Source organism: Corvus brachyrhynchos, unplaced genomic scaffold (genome assembly GCF_000691975.1).
Source record: "Corvus brachyrhynchos isolate BGI_N302 unplaced genomic scaffold, ASM69197v1 scaffold70, whole genome shotgun sequence".
Lineage (NCBI taxonomy): Eukaryota > Metazoa > Chordata > Aves > Passeriformes > Corvidae > Corvus > Corvus brachyrhynchos.
Genome location: NW_008236217.1, coordinates 2471914 through 2494872, shown reverse-complemented (window position 1 = coordinate 2494872; position 22959 = coordinate 2471914). Strand labels below are relative to the sequence as shown.

At 39.1% G+C, this 22959-nt stretch overlaps 1 protein-coding gene across 2 annotated transcripts in view; it reads left to right on the top strand.

Annotated features, from left to right (window-relative positions):
* DISC1 (disrupted in schizophrenia 1) overlaps positions 1 to 22959 on the top strand; it is a 173725-nt gene that overhangs the window by 32428 nt on the left and 118338 nt on the right. For both annotated transcript variants that reach the window (XR_001865580.1, XM_017745360.1), the window contains exons 3-5: positions 5085 to 5235; positions 8530 to 8659; positions 12940 to 13175. Coding sequence is in view for 1 of the 2 variants with exons in the window: in XM_017745360.1 (XP_017600849.1) it covers positions 5085 to 5235; positions 8530 to 8659; positions 12940 to 13175 (517 nt within the window). In the remaining variant the exon portion in view is untranslated. The remainder of the gene's footprint in view (positions 1 to 5084; positions 5236 to 8529; positions 8660 to 12939; positions 13176 to 22959) is intronic.

The window sequence follows — 22959 nt, the reverse complement described above, 5'->3', positions numbered from 1 at the left end:
TGGTCTTTGGATCTGAACCTGGTTCAGATCTTCATAACTGTGTTTGGTGCTGAGCATACAAGACACTTCAGTCATCTTGGACCCTTAAAGTTTTTAAAAAGGCAAATGGTGGGGAGATTACGTGTCTCTGGAAGTATCTAGCAGGCAAGAAAAATTACTTTAGAGCTGCAGTGTGTGATTTATGCTTATAAATCCTACACAAATCCTCTTTTAGGGCCTTCAGATTTTGGGGGGATGCAAGGGCGAAAGGGAAGATGTCGTTTTACTGAACTGTGGAGCAAGATCAAATGACCTTCCCTAGACCTTGAACTAGTTGAAGAAACACTTTTTTAATGTCCAGCAATTTGTAGAATAGTGTGATTGATTATATTCCCACTTATTAGCACAGACATAAATAAACATAAATATATGCAGTACATAGCAAATGAGGTTCTCTCCTTACTGAAATGATTTTCATAAATGTTTTTTAAATAATGATAAGTAGTTCTGATAAAGTGAACCTTTTCTTCGGAGGAATAAAACCAATGTTTAGAGTACGTAAAAAGTAGAGAGGTAGCCAGATGTTCTCACATGGTCAATTAGAAATTATGGAAATTGCTTCCTTTTCACAAAGCTATCACAAAGCATGATCTTTGGAGACACTACTGTTTTCTGATTGCTGCTTGTTTAATTGAGAACAGCAGTTAGTCAGCATCTTCCAGGCCTGTACTCTGGGTTGGCTTTAAAGTGAGTGGGATGTCTGAAGTACACAGGCAGTAGTGGATTGCACAGTAATGGATTGCAATGAAGGGTAATTTAAGAGTTAACTTTTACTGTTTGGTCTGAAGTAGGAGCTTTGTCTAGGGTATCTGTAGGACTCTGCAAGGCAGCAAACTGGCACCAGAATACAGTGAAATAAAAGGCTGATAAAGAAAATTAGGCCTAATTTTAAATGCTTCTGTAAAACAGTATGTATTGATTACATGAAAGTTTGGTCATTTAAGAACTTCATTAAATGGGGGGGCTTGCTTTTGGCATGTAAGCTGTGCATTAAGTAACTTATTTTGAAATGAAGTATGGGAGAGAGAAAGTATTAAGCCTTTCTTTGTGATGGAGATATCTGAGTGCACGTGGTTTCTCTTGGTGTCCCAGTCTATCAGTGAGTTCTTGGATTCTGTGAATGTCTTTTCTGTGTTGGAATAACATGCTTAAAAGACTAAAATGAAAGTAAAAGAAAGTTGTGTCTGTGAGTCTGATGACTTAGTAATAGCAAAGGCCTTCTGTGTCTGCTTCTTGGCTGAAAAATCCTAGAAAATATGGTGGAAGAGATCACGCAGAATCTCACACAGAATATTCTGAGTTGGAATAAAGGATCACCAAAGTCCACCTCCTGGCCCTGCACAGGACAGCCCAAAGAATCACATGAGGTGCCTGAGAGCATTGTCCAAACACTTCTTGAACTCTCTCAGAATTAGTGCCATGATAGCTTCCTTGGGGAGCCCATTTCAGTGCCCAGCCACCCTCTCTGTGAAGAACCTTTTCCTAGTATCTGACCTAAACCTTCCCTGACACAGCTTCAGGCCATTCCCTCAGGTCCTGTCACTGGTCACCCCAGAGAAGAGATCAGTGCCTGCCCCTCCTCTTCCCCTCAGGAGGAAGCTGTAACTGCAATGAGGCCTCCCCTCAGTCTCCTCCAGGCTGAACAGAACAAGTGACCTCAGCTGCTCCTCATACGGCTTCCCCTCAAGGGCCTTCACTGTCTTCAATGCCCTCCTTTGGACATTCTCTAACAGTTTAATATCTTTCTTATATTGTTTTCCCCAAAACTGCCCCCAGCACTCGAGGTGAGGCTGCCCCAGTGCAGAGCAGAGCAGGACAATCCCCTCCCTTGCCCAGATGGCAATGCTGTGGCTGATGCCCCCCAGGACAGGGTTGGCCCTCCTGGCTGCCAGGGCACTGCTGGCTCATGTTCAACTTGCCATCGACCAGGACCCCCAGGCCCATTTCTACAGCACTGCTTTCCAGCATCTCATACCCCAGTCTGTCCATACATCCAGGGTTGCCCCATCCCAGGTGCAGAATCTGGCACTGTTCCTTGTTAAAACAAGAGAATACATTCGGTTTTTCTGGCCTCAACCTTAAAACTCTGCCAGAGCTATTCCTGAGAGATGTCTGTTTGACCTGAAAACCCACACTGGTGGAGAGTTCCTGTCTAACCCTGGCAGTTAGATTTAGTGATTCACTATATCTAATGTTTTTTTCTCATATTGTTTGCTGCAACTCAGGTTTGTTACTGAGGCCTCAAGTTCTAAGGGAACATTTTATTACTGCTTTCTTTGCAGCCTGCTGGCTTGTAGTAGTACTAGAAGTTACCTCAGTCTTTATCTCTGCTAGTCTGAGGAACCCTGCTTATTGCCTTCTTTCACATCTTGTTGGCTACATCATTTCCATTACTTGTGCTTGATCCAGATTTCTCTTGAGCTGCAGCACTGAAAGCTGGATTGAGATGAGCCTTATTTGCATGGTTCCCTGCTCAGCTAGCACTGAGGTTCTTGGGTCTCTCCATGCACTGAAGATATCAGCCAGGTTAAATGGCAGAGGTCCCCTTTCCAGGAGAGGATTCTAGAAGCTGAGTGCTGCAGTGTTCAGCTCAGTGGTGCTGGAGTCTCTTAAGACGTGACCTGTAACTGTGATTCTGAAAAGATAAATGGATAAAAAATCATTTAGTGCAGAGAGGTAAGTGGATATGACCAGCCATATTACTTATAAGATGCCTATGGTGGCTGGTGAACATACATTATAAGGGACAGAGAGTTTTCAGTAAGACAAGTCCCTAGTACCACAAGAAGTTTTAGGTTAGGGTGACCAGAAAGGCTTCTCCCAGGATGCTTGTTCTGTTATGTTAGTTTATCCCAGTTTGGCTTCTCCAGTTGGCTGTCAGCCTCTACCCCTTGTCACTCCCCCAGAGCTTCCCCATTGGTCCCCGTTCCCTAGTCCCGCCTTTTCCGTGCCCCTGGATAAAACTGTGAGCTTTGGAATCATGTTTGTATTTGTCTCTGCTCTCTTAGGCAGTGTCGAAGCAAGGGAATGCACGCAGGTACCCTTCTCGACTCTTTGCTACCGACTGTATCACTGAACCCGCCCGTGCTTCTGTGGGTGCACACGGGACCCCACAGAGTTGAGCAGGGACAGTATTAGATGCCAGTGGAACAAATTATTTAGAAACGTCTGTTAGTAAAAACTAATTGAATACTGTGCAGATTGGAATATATAAAGCAGGATGCAGCCAAGACTTAATGAGAGAGAGAGAAGGAATTGGCATGTGGATCCCCTCATCTGTTTTCCTTCCCAAAATAGCATGTTTTTAGGGCCAGGAGGAGTAGGAGCAGAACGATTAAACAACTGGACACACAAACACAGTTAAGCATAATTATGTCGAAGAACAATGATGACATTGTTACATGGCTGTAGAGGGTTGCCACAACTCCCAGCAAGCCCAGTGGTGAAGGATTGTGAGTAAAAAGAAGTGTTTCCATGTGGTTTGGTGTTCAGTGGTCACTGGTCACAATCCAACCCTTTCAACCCTTACTATTCTGTTTGTAACAGTGGTATTTTTGATGGCTGAGTTTGCAATGCTGAGTGGCATATTAGCATGCAAGTGCTGATGTGTTTTTCTGGTTGGGAATCTCAGCTCAAATTTCAGTTTCAGTGGGGTGATAGGGATAGGGTGAATCAACTTAGCTGTGGCCCCCGAGAAATGCGTCACAGATGTGGTTCACCTCCACTGCTTTGCAGGACATTGGTATGCACGTGGGTACGTGTGGGGTAGGGTGCTCATTTCAGCAAGGGCTTTCTGACATTTTGCAGCCAGATGATAACACCATAGTAAGTTTACCCTGGAACAGTGTGCTGGGACAGGGAAAAGATCTAGTCTTATTAGTAAGGTGTCTGTCTTTATTCTACACCGTTGGCACAGAAGCAGAATGGAGATCAATACTAATGATAGATTATTGTAAAAATGCATCATTTTGCTAAACCAGCAAATGTAAGCAACTTACCTTCTTAAATCCCCTCAGAGGATAAAGAAAGGAAATTAGCAATAAAAAGCATGCACAGATGGATGCTATTCTGATAGTAACGTATTGAAAATGTGGAAAGGATCGCTAATCGCACAAAATTGTAGGCAGTGAGGTCACGAGCAAAGGACTGAACTGTAAAGGTTTTCCATTTGTGGTTTAACTCAAAACTCTCTAATTTGACTAATGTATCGTCAAAGGTGTTCTGCCTTGGACTGGCAGGCTTGTTATCTGTCATGTATGTGATTTTGCTGGTATAGTGGCACAATAGAAGATACACGTACTGGACTTAATAATTAGTAGTTGGAATGATATTCCTTTGTTTTCTACACAGGGACAGAAAACAAATAAGTAACTTACATAGAGAAGTGGTTAGTCTAAGAAACATGTAGGGTTATGGTAGAATCAAAGCAATCTCTTGGGGACTACTGTTATTTTTATTTAAAGTTGAAGGTAAATCTTTTTTGTTTTGGATAATAAACTGAGCATGATTCAGGAGAGCCTGGAATGTGATAATTGTTTAATTGCTATAATTGCACGTGCATTTTCTGCTGAAGTATACTGCTATGTTGTGTGTGATTCTTCAGTTCTAATAACAGTACAATTTTTTTATAAAGTCAAAATTTAAATGTGTAACTGCTATCTAAGTTTTAAGACAAGCTGAAGCAGCCAAGAGTAGCACTTCTCCTAGAATTTAATTCTCAGCCATTACTCTAGGAAGAGCATGGGTGATAACTTTGAGCCAATTCTTTGGAGCCCTATGAAATGAAAAAAGTGCTGGGAAGCCTGCAGTTTTGTCCTTGTTGTAGAAAAAAGTGGCTTGGCATCTTGGTTATTTGATGTTTTACATTCTAGTCTTGTTAATTTGCCCTTGAGCAGAACAGATTGATATATTTTATGAAAAGAGGAAGAAGAACCCTCAGAGAGGTAGATTTTACTTTTTGTTGAGAGACTTTGTTTTTCTCCCAGGTAAAACAGGACACTTTTGTCAGTTTTTAACTTTTTTTTTTTTCTAAATTTAATTTCTAGCTGATAAATTTAGACGGAAACTGGAAGAACTGGAGAAGGAGAAAAATTCTTTAAAATTTCAGCTTCCTTCAAGGCAGCCATCAGTCAGCAGTTTTTTGGATAGGTTCATGACCCAAGTTCAGGCAACATTGCGCTGGGCTGCTGATCATTGGTAAGTTTGTTGATTCATGATTGTGTAAAATGATGCTTCTCTTTTTCTCAAAATGAGGAATACAAATTATGAATAATTTTGATCAAGGGTTTTAATGACCGCCTAATGTATCAGAGCTTGTCTGTGAAAGTCCCGCCCTGCCCCCCTTTTTTTATTTCTACAGTTCTTTCAGAATTCCCCTGAAAAACATTGATCATGATGAACTGGTGAATTAAATAGAATGTTTCTCATTGATGTTGAGTGGGAATGGGATTGAATCCTTGACACGGCAGCTTGAGCATACAACAGCAACGCAGCTTGAGCAACGCTTCCCTGTGGAGTTAATTCTGATGCTCCCTTTCAGGCAATGAAAGGATATTTAAATAGAAAATAAAAACCAGATTATTTTTTGATATGAATAGATCTTTGGGAGCTTCCTTTTGTGTGCCGCTTCTTATACAGCAGCAATATTGAGCTCAGCACTGTACAAAGCCACAAAAATAAATTCTAAACCTTGTCTTGAAGGGATGGCTTCAAAGATGGGGGGAATGCAAGATGTGTTGGATGGCCCAAGAGGGGTACTTACCTTAGGAAAAAGAAATTGTTTCTGTTTCTTGGTCTGTCTTCATCCATGCTCCTAGTTACTGTTAGAAGAGAATACTTTTTAGGTATTGAAAGCTATTCTCAAATGCAACAGCACAAATGAAAGAAGAGAAGCCTTTTGTTTTCTGGCAGCTTGTTCATATAAAGGCTGCAGTGTGCTAGTCAATACATTTGGGTGTAATTTTTGATAGACATGAAAATTAGATAGAATAAGTACAGATAATGGTTTTTTTTGGTGAAATTGGAAAATTTGAAGGTATTTTTAGCCTCTATTTATAGCATCTAGTAATAAGTGAGGTTTAAAACAAACTGCACTCCTTCAGAGCTGTTTTCTTCTACGTTCTGAAGCTCTAAGAGGCTATTTAACTCTCCCTTAAAGATTAGGATACGCCATTCTCTATTTCGTCATTAAGATGTGTTTGCTCTATGCATTAATTTGTAATAATGATTTTGGCATTAGAGGTAGTGTTTCTTCTTTATCATAGAAACTGAGTCACTAAAGCATCCCTCAGATACAGTTTGCTTATTTTTATCCTATATAATGTATATATAATACTTTTATATATAAAATAGATGCTATAACATATTTATGAAAGTGTTCCTGTTCTTAGGATGATTAGATCTGTAACTCTTCTCTTTGCACAGGTCGGAGCAGTGCCATTCTTCAGGGTCAGATGGATAGCCTCTTCTCTTTTTTGTCTTGTGCACACTCCTTTCTTTGAGCTTAAGTTTGAATACTGTTGTTGTGACACCCTTTTATTTTGCTTGCTTGATTCTTGTAGCCTTTTACACTGCTTTGTCTGTGGTGACTCGTTGATACAGCAAGAGTACCTTTTGTCTTCTGTACAGGAGTTTAAGTTCTTTCTGTTCCAACAGTAGTTTTAGATAGTACGGTGGAAAACATAACTGCTTCTCCAAGGAAAACTTGTAGGCTTCAGTTTTTGTTTTCATTTTGAATTGGAACAAAAAAAAATATACCCAAGAAGACTTCTTTTTTACCTGGAAAATTAAAAAAGGTGATCAGACTAGCATCAGAAGACCAGATCATTGCAATTTTACTGTAGTTAAGTCAATCTCATCTTTTTGCAATATTCTGAAATGAAAAGTGTGTATGGCAGCTTAAGAGATGAAGCTGAAATTCATGCCACAGTTTTATTTTACTTGATTAAATTATGAGATGAGTTTCTAAGTGAATGCATTTGATGTTGACACAGGATATTGGGGGCATGTGGTGGGAGCCCAATTTGGTTATGTTTAGCTTAGGAACAACAAATGCTGTGGTTGTGTAATCAGTCAGGTTTGGTGAGATTAGAGAGATCTTGTTTTTCTTCCACCAGCCCCAAATAGACAGTACACATTGAATTTCCAAGAAGGTTCTGAAAATAAATTATGTTTATAATCAAATTGTTTTCTAAATTTCGATCAGCCACTTGGAAGTTTATTACATACTTCTCTAGGAATGATGCAGCTCCACCTTGAAGAAGGTGGCATCAGAGCTGCTGGGAAGTGTGGTTGGCTGGAGCCACAGGCACCTGTAATGATTGTAAGGCACAGTGATGGCCTAGCACATCATAATAGGGATGTCTCTTTGATGCATGCTGTTAATACAGAAATGCAGTTACACTTGTCATTATGTCTATCTTGCTTAATGATACCTATGTTAGTGCCGAGGCTTTATTTTGCTTTTTCAGTAAATTCTGCAGCCCACAGAGAAGGGAGTAAAGTGTTTGTCTTTTGATGGTCCTGCAGAATAGATGAAAATCTCTGGTTCAACGTGCTTGTTAAACACCTGTGCATGGAGATCATAATTGTGTGATTAATCATGCTTAAACCAGACTTACAATGCGTGTTTTGTATGAGGCATGGATGTATTTGCTTTGCAAGACCACAGTGGGAAATTATGCCTCAAAACCACTCTGAGACACAGTATTTTTTAAACAAGGTACTGAAATGAATCTGTACTCCTTTTGTGGAGGTGCATGCACTTGTCCCTAGAGATGAACGCAGAAATGCAATTGCCCTAGCAAGCGCACGTGCCCTTATGGGGGAACATGGAAGGCAAAATGGATTTGCATTGTTTGCAGGTGCATTTCGAGAGGCTGATTATGGAATTGATACTTAACATAATGTGCTGATTACCTTGGAGTCCAGTCATGGAAAGATTTACAACTGAGGGTTGTACAGATGACTGGGAGGAAGCCCACTGACTGTGATTTTGAAAGAACTCGCTGTGCAAGAGAGAAGTAAAATTTGGCATTGTGGAGCAAACACTCCAGATGATCTCTAATGTAGTCTCCAAAAGCTGACAGAAGCTGCAAAAATGGCTTTGGCAAGTTTCTAAACTTCTGTCTAAGAGATTTTTCTCTGTATTGATAGAAACTACATGCCTTAGTTTTGTCTCTTTCAAGGCAGTGATGGATAAATTTCTGAAATATGATAAAGCTGGGGGAAGCCTGAAGCTATACAAGCTTTCCATTTTCTTTCTTCATCGTGTTGTAAAAACAGTGTAAATGTTTGAGATAATAAAGGAAGATATGCCAAGGAAAAAAAATCTCTTGTTCTCTAACTGTATCTGTTTGAAATGTAATCATTCTGGTGGTGGAGTGTTATGACTTTAAAGGTAACATGTAGCATTCTGATCTGTTTAATCCTTGAGACACTGAAACTCATGAAAACCTCTAATTTTTAGCTTTTGTCATGTTTTTTTCAAAGGGTTAGACATGAAGAAAATGGTCTCTGTCATGAAAAAGAGCATAGACTTTTGAGATCAACTTACCAGGAGAGGATGCAGGTTTCGGCCATGAAACGAAACCAGCTTTTTCAAGAAAAGAAACGGTTACAGGTAACAGAACTGGGAAGTGGTGTATAAGAACCAGTGCTGTGTGGGGAAAACCTTGTAAGCTGTCACACAGAATTAAATAAATTTATTGTAATAGCGACTTTGCTTCTGTGTAGTAATTAGAGCCTTGGCTGGAGTCCAGTCGATAATCTAAGTGATGATTGGAGATGGCAGCCACAGGAGTTGTGTTAATCTCATTACAGAGATGCAGAGCTGGAAGGTTTGGTGGCTTGTGTGCGTGTTTTAACTTTCCTCATCATCTTTTTAAGCGTGCTCTTTGTTATAATTTGATGTTTTAATACTACACTGATCTTCAGAAGGTTTTATTTTAAGACAAAAATTTTTCATCTGTTTCTGGTTAGAATTTATTATAAATACATGATTAACAGCTTTTATTCCTGAAAAATGGTTGATGCTTTTCATAAGGATGAAGGAATCATCACGAAGCAGCCAGCATTTGCTAACAATAGCTTTATACTGACATGTGATGTCACAATGTGATAGTTTGGCAAGCGGAATGTTTCAAGATGGCATTTGTCCAATTTTAAGTCTGCAAGCCTTTTAAGCAAAATTTAGCTCTTTCTTTTCTCTGTCCTTCAAAAATCTCAATGTCTTGTCTCGTTATGTGTCTTTTAAACCTTGGTTATCACACTCAGCGATGTGGTGCCTTAGAGACCTAGTAGACTTAGTTTTCCTTTTTTTTTTTGTGGTCTTGAAATAATTTTTTGTGATTTTTTTTTTCCCCTTTGGTGCATCCATTAGTGTAGTAATCTCTGCATGTGTACACACATAAATTTGTATATATTAAAAACTTACAAAGAAATAGAAAAAAACATCTTATGTGGTCATTGCAAAATTGTACTTAGATGAAGAAATGTCTTTTTTATCCTATTCATCACCTTTGTATTCTTCAGGTTTATTTCATCAACATGTAAGAGGAGACAAAGTGTAGTTCAGCATTCAGTGTGCAGAAAACTATTTTAATCTAGACATCCAAGAGCCACCTCAAGATTTTGAACTGAAAACTGCTGTACTTAAGACTCCTCAACAGCTAATTTTTACACTTGCACAAACTGAATCTTTGTTCTTCTGTAGTTATAGTAGGGAAAAATTAACCACACCGTTGTGCAGGCATGCTATTTATTAGCATTTTATCAAAATTACCAGGAATTCAAGGTTCTGGGGAAGGCTGATCTGTGGTGATTGGTTGCACCCAGCATCCACTAAAGATTGCTCCTGCCCAAAATCTTGCATGATCAGAAGTAATCTTTTTTTTTTTTTTTTTAATTTTCCTCAGCCCCACTCTTCTTTACTTTTTCTTTTGCCTTCTCTTCTGTTGGTTCTGCACTTGTCTTCAGGGATTTGAAAACCTGTGGCCGTATCTATAATTTACGTATTACCGTTTCTACCACAATCTCTACTTCATTGAGACCATCAGTCCATAAGTGAAGCTGGAAGTTTACAGTCAGTACTGATTAGCTGTCGTGTTGGAAATCTCAGTTTAAACTTAAATCTGCAAAGTAAAACTCCAGCTTATGTTTAGTGAGATGAATATCATCTGCTGCTCCATGCCGAGACTTCAAGCCCTTTTTATCTGTCCCTGGAGGCTGACCAAGAGCATGCTAAAGGCTTCTTTGCATTTCTGGAAAAGAATGCAGGAGAATTCCAATTTACTGATTAAAATTTCCATGCTCCCAAGAATGCCTGTGAACTATTCCTGAGCAGAGCAGCTTTCTTTCTGTGAATGCAGATTGTGTACTTCTGGTATCTATTTATGTTGTACATTTCAGTACTAAAAGTGTGATTGTAAAACCAGATTCCCTTCATCTTCCTTTCTGTTCCCATGTATGTTGCTTATTGCAGTGATTGCAATTACTATGTTTTCACAGAATATGGAGGTCTCTGTATTAAGTAGGGCCTATTAAGATTTTGGCAGTATTCCCAAGCCACTAGCACAGAGACAGAATTGTCCTTTGTGCACACTAAAAGCCTAATTTGAGACTGGAAGGAGCAAAACTCATGTTTTTGGTCTGCTGACCTTTCTGTCCTGGACAAATGCCTCTGTGGGTTGAAACGTGGGCCACACCATTCTCTTGTTCCTGTATCTAAGACCAAAGGAGGAGGAAAATAATTGGTGAACCTGGTGGTGTGCAGGACTATTATAAGTTGAAATTTTGGAACTAGTCAACCTTTGAACATGCAAGGACCATTTCTTCTTGTTTTAAGTGATACTTGGGAAGCTGGTTACAGTGCAGCAAACCTGAAAGTACATTTGTTAACAAAATGAGCATTAGTGAGCTAAACTTCATGGAAATTGCATTGAAAACATTATTTTAATGCTAAGGTTATAAAGTGAAGCTGTAAAAAAGCAAAGAAATGCCAAAGTCTGTTATCTGTGCATAGTATGTATGTTTTAGAAGAGCCTATAATATTGAAGTACGTGGGGTTTTTTCCCCCCCCTAGATTGCTACCTCATACATAGATAAAGTGTCACTTCAGATATTCAGAATACTGTTTTTTTTCTTCCTTACTCAGTATTTGACCCCTTCTACTGTGTACCACTCAAACCTTTTGAATACAAATTTATTAATTAGTGAGTGGGCTCTTTTTGCAGTATTAATCAACGTTGCATCTTAGTGATTCAAACCCACTTAATTTTATCTCTGTAACACCATTTTGGGTGTTACTGCCATTTGCTCAGATGGAGAATGGAGATGTGAATTGCCATAAAAAGCCATATGGTTGTTTCTAACATCAGTTTTGTAATGCCTAGTTATTTACTTACTAAAGATTTAGTTTTGGGTTTCTGGCTTTTTGTTTTTTATTTTTAGTTGGACTGAATGTGATCAGAGCATGGAATTGAGCTTTGATTTCTATTGAGAGCCTATAGATAGCATGTCAGAGACCTCTTGCAGGTTGTATAGAAATGATGAACATACAGTCTTTGGCCATGTGGGAAGATAATAGTTTAAGTGGCTTGCAAAGTTTCACAGAGACAGCAAGAAATGTAGGAATAGAATCAAATTCTCCAGTATGGCATTCAATTCAATGACAACTTTAACTCAGCTACCCAGATCCCTTCAAGAAGTGCTCCTTCCTTGCAAGCTGTATGTTGGGTTTTCAAGGAAAAACCTGTGCAAGGATGATGTACAAATTGGTGAAGCTTTTTTTTATTTTTGGGCTTCTCACTGCAAGAAAGACATTGAAGTGCTGGAGCATATCCAGAAAAGGGCAGTGAAGCTTGTGAAGGGTCTGGAGCACAAGTCTGATGAGGAGCAGCTGAGGGAGCTGGGAGTGTTTAGGCTGGAGAAAAGGAGGCTCAGAGGGGACCTTATCACTCTCTACCTGAAAGGAGGATGTAGCCAGGTTGGTCTGTTCTCCCAGGTAACAAGTGACAGGACAAGAGGAAATGGCCTCAAGCTGTACCAGGAGAGACTAAGACTGGACATGAGGAAGAATTTCTTCACTGTAAGGGTGGTCAGGCTTTGGAGCAGGCTGCCCAGGGAGGTGGTAGAGTCACCATCCCCAGAAATGGTCAAGAAATGACTTGACATGGCATTTAGTGCTGTGGTTTATTTGACAAGGTGCTGTTTGGCCAAGGGTTGGACACAATGATTTTGGAGCTCTTTTCCAGCATTAATGGTTCCACAATTCTATGATTCCGAAAATTATATTTTGCTCTTACAAGAAACATCAATATCATGATGCACTCAGTTTGAACTTCTAGAAAAATGAGTGCAACTGAGGTTGAAGTTCTGCCCATTTTAAGTAAAGAGAAGGATTTTGAGCTTTTAGTTAAAATGAACTGTTAATTATCAGAAGGGCTGGTTAGATAGTCATGTCAGATTGGAGCCATTAGACAAACCATTGCAGGGGTATTCTGCAGGATAAATGTTTGATCACTTCAGCTGCCAGCCTGTAGAAAAGATTCTGTTGCCATGGGTGATCTGACATTTGGTTTTTTGGTGGAAGTTTTTAACATGTGAACTTGGTAAATTTTTATTTTAAAAGTAAAAGATGGCTGACAGTAGGTGTTGGAAGAGGAACCTGAAGTGTGGTATTGAAATGGAGGTGGTGAGTTTCAGACTATTGGAAGCACTAGAGTTTCTGAGTACAACCCACATGAGAATTTTTGTGTCTCAGCAAGAGGATGTCTCATTTAATGTTTGCTAAATTGGACAAATTTAATACATGCTAATTTTGACACTTGTACTTTTTTGTCTTATGGGCAAATGGATTTCTTTTATAGGGTTCATAGTAAACTTGGTTTTTGTTCTATGCAGAAAGAAATTGAAGATCTCCGAACAAGACTGGCCATATTAGAAGGAAAAGATCAACAACTAAGAAGAGAAATTGAAGAACAAGATAGGCTTATTCAGTCGCAGGACTGTGAACTGGCTGCTTTACTTGGCTGCGTTTCTTTAAGAGAGCTGCAGGAAATAAGCAAGGCTGTGGATGACACTTTAGCATCCTCCTATCAAATTCCATTCAGTTTAGATCTTCCAGGAGCAATAAAGAGGTATTTAAATTTCAATTTAGATGTAGACTCTTGTATCTTCCTGTATGAACTGCTGAATTGGCTGTCAGTTGTTCTCTTCATCGTTGTGCCAGCTAATTATCTGGATTCAGATACTTTGAAACTTTCTAAGAAGTGGTGTTGGAGTTCTAATATTGATGTTCGTCCTCAGAATAGTTTGTAGTTATTTGAATGTCTTGCACTTAATGTTCTCTTATGATGAAGACCCACCTACAGATAGCATATGAATCCATCAACTGGTAATTCCTATCATCAGATTACACTATTTCTTGTTAACTGGTGGAATTTTTTCCCCAGTTTGGTAATGGAGTAATTAAAACAAATTTCTCACAGCCTGGAAGTGTGTACTAGGCACCATTCAAATAAGTATTAGAGATGCTTCTTGCTTCCATGAACTTGTAGTTAGAATAAAGTCCGGTGTGGTGAGGAGTGCTAGACTCAGACAGTGGATGCAAGGCAGTGAGGAAGAGAGTGCAGCATAAATGATTTCGGGACACTCACAGTTAAATGTACAGGATTATGGATCCTTTAAATGGAAAAGTAGCTACTCTTGGCAGTCTTTTGGAAATAAACTCATCTTTATTTAAAAAAGCAATTGAAGTACTGAAACTGTAGTGGATGTTGGTGATGGGACTTTGAGAGTGGTACTGCAGCAGTGTCACCAAAAGAAAATAAAATTCCTGTTTATCCTAACTTACTTTTCTTCCAGATAAGCAATAACTATGTTGCTTGCAATTTTTTTTTCTCCCATCATGTTTATTGGATTTAGTTTGGCTGTATTAGCGTTCATGAGAAATTGCTGCTCATGTGTGCTAATTTTACAGATTTTTTTTTTTAAGTCAGCAGAACATTTTGTAGAGCACTTACTCTCTTTTGACATTTGTGTAAAATTTTAAATAAGGTTATGGGAAATAGTTTCTTGCATTAAGTTTAGCTTGTTTTAATAGTATTTTATACCTATGTTTCTGAGATTGAGGAATAGAAGACCTCAAGCAGTCTGTCTGAGAAAGTGATTTTAGTTTTCTTAGTTTTGGATTTGCTTATGAAAGAATAATCAGATTATTTTTTTCTCTCATTGCTGCTGTAATATTTGGGTTGCATTTACCTCATTGGGAAATTATTTAAAAGTGAGTTAAATAGTATGGGTTCAGGAGGAATTTGCTCTGAGTTGTTTGCTTACTAGCACCATGAATAGCACAATCACTTGAGAGAAAACAGGCATTCATTATTCAAAGTGGGTTCATAACTGGAATGAGAATTTTAAAATAATTTCTTTCATTTCTGTTTGTTTTTAAAAGATGCAATGAATGAAACTTTTGTGGGATTTTTTGTTGATTGACTTTGTTGTCACTGGTGGTCAGGTGCTTCTGCTCTCATTACCATGGCTGGAGTTCTGCTATTGGGACTCTGGTGGGTTGACCTTGGCTGCACACCAGGTGCCCACCAAGCCACTCTATCATTCCCTCTTCTCAGCTGGCCTGGGGAGAGAAAATAAGATGGAAAACAATCCATAGGCTGAGAAAAGGCAGTTTACTAAAGTGAAAGCAAAATGTTGCGTGCATGCAAACAAAGGTTTTATTCTCTACTGTCCATCATCAGGTGTTGTCCAGACACTTCCCAGGAAGCAGGGCTTCAGAACATGAAGTGGTTGCTCTGGATGGCAAACACTTTAAATAATGAATGCCCCTCTTCCTCCTCCTTTTGTTAACTTTTATCTCAGCAGACATCCCTGACATCTTATAGTGTGGAATATCCCTTTGGTCAGTGTGAGTCAGATGTCCTGGGTATGTCCCTTCCCAAGATTTTGCCTACCCCGATCCTACTGCTGGTGTGGGAGGATGGAATGTTGGAGAGAGGGTGCTGATGCTGTGCCAGTGCACAGTGGTGTGTTATCAACACCTTTCCAGCCACTAATGCAAAGCACAGCACTGTGGGGCTGCTGTGGGGAAAGTTAACTCCATCTCAGCTAATGCAGGACACATAAATGCTGTTATTTAACAGTGAGAGTTCTTTCAGATTAACTGTGAGCTTGAGTGATGGGTGGCTTCTTTTTCAAGCTGTGCAGTCTATCGTACCCCAGGTACAGAGATTTTATGTCTGAATCCAGGTGTGTTCTGTTCTCCTTCTGTAAGATGAAAAAGCAGCATGCACATAAGACACTTGGTGTGGGTATAATTCCTGTGTGCCTATGGGCATCCCTTAGATTGTTATGCAATTAAACAATAATCTTGTTTAAACTTCTGCTCAAAGCGAGGCTACAATTTCCAAATGAGATCAGGTCGCTCGGGGCCCCATCTCTCTGAGTTTTGTATATCTTCAAGGGTGGAGATTTTGCAGCCTTGCTAGGCATCCTGCATTTCACCACCCTTGCTGTGAACTCTTTTTCCTTCGTTTCACCAGAATTTCCATGGTTGCAACTTGCATTGGCTTATTCTAAATTGGTACTTCTTGTGGAAGAAGTATTGTTTATTAGGTAATAGGTTTAAATACTTGGTTGATGTTAGTTCAGCATATTAGTCTTAAATTCCAAAGTCTTGGCATAGTTAATCTGAAGGAGATTTTCCTGGAAATGTGTATTTTATTTTATGAATAATTGTAGAGGGGCGAAAAAAAATTTTCCAAATTTAGAGGTATCTGTGTGAGAAATAAAGCTATTACTCATGCACATATGCTAGAGATCAGTGCTTGTGTAGCAAATTCAGGATCCATGGGCAGTAAATTACAAGCTCCTCCCTGCTGGGCTGCAAGATACTCTGTATTTATTCTAACAACATTGTGCTTGTCAGTAAACTACTGCTATAACGTGCTTTTGCTTAATTATTTGTTGACTACATGAATTGCATTCAGCACTGGAGTAACACAGGCAAGGCTAGTGTGAAGCATCTCTTAAGACAATCTGTGCTGTAATGAATTGTGTTTGGTGGCTTGCAGTTCACTATAAAATAAAACTCATTCAATATATTGAAGCAAACTTCCAGGAACATGAGAGAACATATTAAACAAAGAATACTTGCCCAAGTAGAAGTGTGTAGGAGGAAGAGAGCAAGTAAAATGTAACACTGCAATGAGCATTGGTTCTAAGCTTATTTTTCTTGTCAGGTGTTATTTTTTCTTTGTTGTTCTTTGTTTTGTCCTGTTTGCCTTTGGTATGTGGTGAACATTTTAAATACAAAAAGCCTTTGTCAATAACTAAAGCATGCTTTGAGTTTGAAGAATTGAGAAATGTTAGGCACATTACCCATGGACCTTACTCGATGGCTGTTGGAAGACACGGTTAAAACCTGCTGGTTAATGGGTGAAGAAATATGTTTTGACAGGGAATTCTCACTGAAGTTGAGACTGCAGAATGTGGATGTTTTGCTCATCCAGACAGGCTTAATTGGTTTTGGTAAGCTAAAGGGTGTAATCGTTACTTTAAAACGGGGAAGTTGCAGGGCAAAAGCTCAGTTCCCTTGCGTGGGGTTGCGTGGAGATGTGTGTAAAAGGTGGGAGCAGCTGGTGTTGTGTGCACTGTGACACATACTAGTGTTTTAACTGAAGGCAACGCACTGAAATCAGAGGAAAGTGGGTCTGGGTGTTTCAGCAAGAAGTACTTTCTTCTGGAGATTGCAAAAGGTATCAAAATATTTAATTTTCATATTTGCTACTGAAGTGGACACCATTTCAGAAATACATGGGTTTTAACTAGTGTAAGTTGAGTTTTCTAATTAAAAAATAAGACCATTTTAATTACTTGACCTATTCACTTCAATAGCTGTTGTTTCCTTTATTTATTTCCATTTCACAATAAAAACTGGGGAAATCTGTTATATGTCAGTTCATATTTAGTTCCATTTAGCAGTTTTTGTTTTATCCATATCTGCAGATGCATGTGTCCTTACAGTGTGTCATTCTTAAAAGAAATTGCACAGTTCCATCTGGACTATTGTCTGGGCACCGATTGCTGGTTGAGAGAAATTCAAATATACACGTTTCAAAGTATTTGAATGCTCCACCTCTTCCTCACATGGAACAATTTTTAACTAGTTGGGGTTTATTCTACAGTGGGTTTGTGGGATCATCATAAGATAAGTAAATTCTCTGTTACATGTATTAGTTATTAGAGGGCGGCCAGTGGTGCAAGGAACTGGACTTGATGATTTATTCATCCAGTTCACTCTGCTTTTGTGATGCCTGGAGTTCATTTGGGATTTTGAAGGGAAATTCCTAATGTCTTATCAAATGTCTTAATCCAGCTTGAGCCTTGATAATAGGTCTGTGTCATTTTCAGCTAGTCCCACACCTCAGTTTGTCTTTGAGGCCATCATCTCAGCTTTCTCAAAGCACTTGGCTGCAGTCTTTTGTGAGAGGCTCTGACAAGTCATAGGTGAAAGAAGAGATGTGCCTCATCTTATGTGAGCTAACTGATTAGGAGGCTCATCTTTCTTGTAGATAGATAGGTGTTTTCCTCTCCATTTTGTCTGCCTAGGATTAATTTCATTCCTTTGTCCTCTGCCTAGGATTGAAGGGTAGAGTTAATGGGCAAGTGGCTTTGTTTCCTTTCTTCTCACTTGTGGCAGCAACTATAGGAGTAACTATGTATTGAAAACCTGGCATTCCATAAAATGTCTGTGCTTTGGCACACGAAGTGAATTTGTTTCCTGTGAAGGTGCAAACGTGACTCAGAAGTTCATAATGTCTCTGATCCCGCTGGAGGGAGTAAAAAGGGCTTCTGCAGAGTCTATTCCCACACTGTAGGCACTGGCCTTTCTTGGGAAGAATGGGGCAGGGTTAAAAACAGAGCAGAGAAAGGAAAGAGCCAGTCTTCCAACTTGGAGGACAGAGCCATTGCTGTCAACCCGAATTATTTTTGAGCAATCTTAAAGGCAGCTTTTTGTCCTCTCAAGCAGCAGTATAGAAGGAAAAAGTCGCAGCCAGAAGGGTAAGTAGCACTTGCTTGAGTACCCACGTGTATAGTGTAATGAGGAATCTGGTTTTCCATGCTGTGCATCTGGTTTCCCCTGCTTGCTTGAACAGCATCCAGTGGGACATAGGAGCCTATAAAGCCCAGGCCACATATGTGCTGATTCCTCTGGGTATGTACACAATGAGATTTACTTCTCTTTAGGGAAAAATGACCAGCTGTCTCAATCAATGTGTGCTACTGAATTCGTTTGTATATAATGAAGAGAAACAGCTAGCAACAATACCCAGGGACAGACCCTTTCCATCAGTGAAGTAAAATGGATGTTGTTCTTAGGAGAATAGTTGCAGCTGCTGTGGGCAAGCTCTAGTTTTTGTGCACTCCAGACAAATGTAGCAGAAGAATGGGGATCTATTGATACGTCAGAAAATCTGGGGAATATATTAGTTAGGATGTGATGGACTGCTCCTGCAGATAGCTGTTTGATTGTCCCTTTGTTCTCAGTCTGATGCTCCTGTTCCCCATAGCAGCTGAAGCAACAACTGCTTCAACTGCCCTGCAGCATCAGCTGGCAGAAGAGTGTTGGGAAATCCAGCACCATATGAATGGTTTGGTTGATTGAAACAGCCAGCTGGTTTGGCTGTCTGAATGGTGATTTATAGGACCAGAAGATTTCTCAATACATGGCAATGAAAACTGAGCTTGTTGTGATGATTAAAGATGCCAGCAACATCTTCAGGTGTCTGTGAAATGATTGTTTCTGTTAGAGTGATTTTATGTAAAAAAACCCCAAAACCATACTGAGATTCTGCCTGTGTCCTTGTATTGCTGGCATTAAAATAACAGTTTATTGATCATTCTTATAAAAAATTGTGAAGTGTCATCCAATGCTATGATTTTTCTTCAAGTCTGCTGACTGGGGCTAGTGTCTGGCAGCACTGCAGCAAATAAGAGTTGACTCAGTTTAAGAGTTTTTGTGTATGCTGAGCTGGGCAGGATGATGAGTTTTTAAAGTACACTTCATGTAAGTGTAACTCTTTGAGACTCAACAAAGACAAGTACAGTCACTGAGCAACCTGTGAGTCAGTGGGAAACCCTATTGGTAAGCTGTGGTTATACAAACATTGGGAAGGTGTATTTCCAGTTCTGACTCCTGATAAATTCTGAGTGGGGAAGCACATGTATTGAAGCAATCCTTGACATACAGCAGCAGTGAAGAAATACTGCTCTGCAAATGATAGCTTGGAGAAGAGCAAATTGCTGGAGCAAAACCAGCTCTCAGATCGCTCAGAGGTAGGTGCATAATTTTGGGTTCTCATTCATATTCCTTTGAGAACTTTGTAGATTGAAATGTGCAGAAGGTGCAATGCGCCTGTAACTTAAAGTACATCTCTTGATAGTTGTTGTCTGAGATCAGATTAATTTTTGAGGTTGGAAGTTTTCCAAGGTGGAACTTTGCATTTTACTTCTAATTCAGGTGACTAGTCCTTGCAGCTGCCAGAAATTTCATTTTCATTATGAGTTAAACACAACTTTTCTCTCCTTCTATTTAATGTCAAAGTCCTTGGCTCAAGAGCACTGTCAGGGTTAGATAGAGAAATTGGATTTTCACTACACCAGCTGAGCAAAAATTTGTATTTTTGTAATTTTTTAACTAGCTCTCTCATCATATAGAAGTTTTCTGTGGGGTGCATTATCCAAGGAAAAATCAGAGTTTATTTGGAAAACCCTGACTTAGGTTTAAGGGGTGATTTTACTTCCCATTACAAAGTTATGCTGCTGTGAAAATATCGTTGTTTTAAGTCCCGTAGATCGTTGCACAAAGATGAAAAGGAACTTATGTGCTTGGCCGAAAAATTGCTTTCTCGGTATGGTGATACTCAGATGTATAGCCCAGACAGGCTTATGAAAGGATCACAGAGAGTGAAAATCTTGTTATCCCATATCTTTCTTGATTAAATAGAATCAAACTTTGTAGTAGAGAGTTTCAAAAGTAAACAAAAAATGTTGGTTTACCTTAGTGCATTTAATGCATTCTAGCCCTGAATGTCCTTGATTGAGCAGAAGTGTAGGACCAGCAACATCCTGTAGGTCTTGTCCTGGTAAAAATCTGCCCATGGTATCTGTAAATAATAATCTGTTGGTTTTCCTCAAGAAAACTTTGGTAACAAGTATGTTTTCTCTCTTTTTTTTTTTTTTCTTTAGTCCTAGTTGTACATGTCTAACTTAAAGATGCCTCTTGTTAAGTATAGTTTTGTTCAAAGCTTTTTTTTCTGATTTGTTTTCAAAGCTTTCTGAGATATACCCATTGAGGGAACTATAAAAATACAAGGAAGTTATTGATTGATTTGATTTTATATTGTGGATTTCTTCCCTAAAGGCACAGTGAAGTCCATACACTGAAGATTTTTGGTGGATTTTTGCCTTGATGTAGACTGTAGCAGACATTTACACCAAATGTTCCCCAAGTAGCACTTCTGATTTTTTTTGCAAGGGACTGGACAAAAGCTTTTCTTGAAGGTCAGCTTCTGTTTGCTGTTAAAAGCAAGGCTACAAGTGTAGGGCTTGGTTTATATATTTTCATTTTCTAAGACAGTACAGCTTGTGACTTCAGAATCGGAGGAAGGATCATGTTAGAAGGCATAAAGTTGTAAAAGCCATGCTCTCTGCAGGCTGTGATCGTGAGAATGAGGTTGTCCTTTGCAGGCAGTCTCATTACTCTGGGCCAAATTCAAACTGTAAACTATTTAAATTTGCTGATTTTATCCAGGAGGGAATACATAGTCATATGAATTGAGGGTTCAGCCCATCATGCTTTCTGCATACAATCTGAGCATGGGCTTCTAGGCTGTTGTTCTTGAATTAGAAATTCAAATATGGGTAATTTTAAATTGTTGACTTGTGCTTAGTTCTAAAGAAATTAAAGTGCTTTTTGTTTAAGCACTGTATTGTGGTGTGGAGATTGGGACTGAAATTACAAGATCTATAATAATTTCATAGGTGACAGTAATGTAAAGGAGAATGCTTGCTGTTAAATGACTTTTTACTTGTCTTTCAGTGTCTTCAGGCAGGGATCAGAGACATCAGCTTAATTTTTCTATGAAAAATAATAATTTTTAGTACAGTATTCATGTGTGTTATACTGGTACCATATGTGTGGTATGTTCTGTTGTGCAGATACAGAAACTAAATTCTGACTCTACTTTTTGTTGCTGTGTATGTATTTTATTATTAATACAGGAACTGTTTCTGTTTAAGCAGTGTGTATATTTATGTATCTTGAACGTGGAGAACAGCATGAATTGCCTTTTGCCCATTTGCATTCTTTGAATTTTTTCTTAGGAAGCAAAATGTAACTACATAATAGCTTGGTATGCAAAGGGAAGTATACTAGCATAGTGGAAGGAAAGACATTCAGAAACATGCCTTCCTTTAGGAGAAAGCCATTCTTCCCAGTATTGTGCTAGTTAGCCTTCCTTTGAACAAAGCCACTTCCACAGTATCTGTAATTCCTGCATGCAAATCATAACTTCTCAGAAGATTCTTTAAAAGACATTTTGAACATTATCTATTATATCATGATGCTTAATGTCCTCTGGGGTCATGTAGGAAGCCTGTGAAAGAGTAAAGGATGTGTGAACTAGACCATTCAATTCTTAGTCTTCCCTCTGTCCCCTATTGCATTGAAATGTCTTCCTTTATTTTGCCTGCACACCATTCCCAATTATGAATATTATCTCAGCAGGTTCCAACTGTGTTATTACAATTAAATATACTTAGTAGCTATTCTTTAATATCAGTAAAACGAGATACTTGAGGAGTACTGCCTGAAGTGTTTGGATCTTAAAATTTCTCCCATAGTCTGTTGTTACATGCCAGATCAACCTCAGTTCATGAACATGCATCATTCCCATACCCTCCTGCAGCTCTCAAGCCGAAGTCCGTGTTTTGCCAAAGTACTGCTTCATGTATCATCCAGAAATGCAATCATTCCTCAGCTCCTGCTTCCCTGTTCTAGTCTAGCATGTATACAGTGATACTCTGGGATACAGCAGGTGTATGTTCCTTTTCTTCTTTCCTTGTAATGGATCCCAATGTCTGTAAGTCCGTGTCATTTAAATGAAAGGCCCATGTGGCTAGCTGCATGGATGAAGATATTTCACATGATGTATAGATTCCTGTGGGTTCTGCAAGTGTTAAAAACCTTTCTTTTCCTTCGTATTTAGTCAGTTAAATTTGTATTAATTGAATTCCTGTCTTACTCTAGTCCTTTCATCAGCTGGGTCAAGAACTTTGCTTTTTCTGTGATGGAGTTAGCTTATACTGAATTTGAGAAGTAAGCTCGAAATGGTCCTTATAATGGATTGCTAAGACTGTGAGGAGAAGCTGTCAAATTCTTGATTAGCTGTTCTGTCAGAGAAGAACAGCAACGAGTGGATGCCTTCCCAGGCAAGAATTTAGTGTTATTCCAAGGAGCTCTTTCTAAAGCCATTTACCCTTGTAGTAATACCTAAAGCAGCTTTTAAGATGACAGAATGCCCCTCTTAAAATGAAATATGATGCTCCAGGGTGGTTGTAAAAGAAAATACTGTTTCTGGTTCAAGTCACATGTAACAGATCATGGCTGTTAAAGCTCTTTGTTGGTAGAATGAATCAGTATTGACTGCCTGGTTACTCTTGTAGGTCATTACCTTGTCAGCTAATTGGAAAGCTTGTGAGGGCCTTCTCTGTGACAGTATTTTGTTGTAGAAGAAAACAACCTGGGAATAAATGTAGTTAAAAGCAGCTTGTAGTTGGTAACTATGGCTGGTTTGTACGTGGTCTTGATTGCTGTGTGTGCATTGTATGATGGGCTAATCTCTA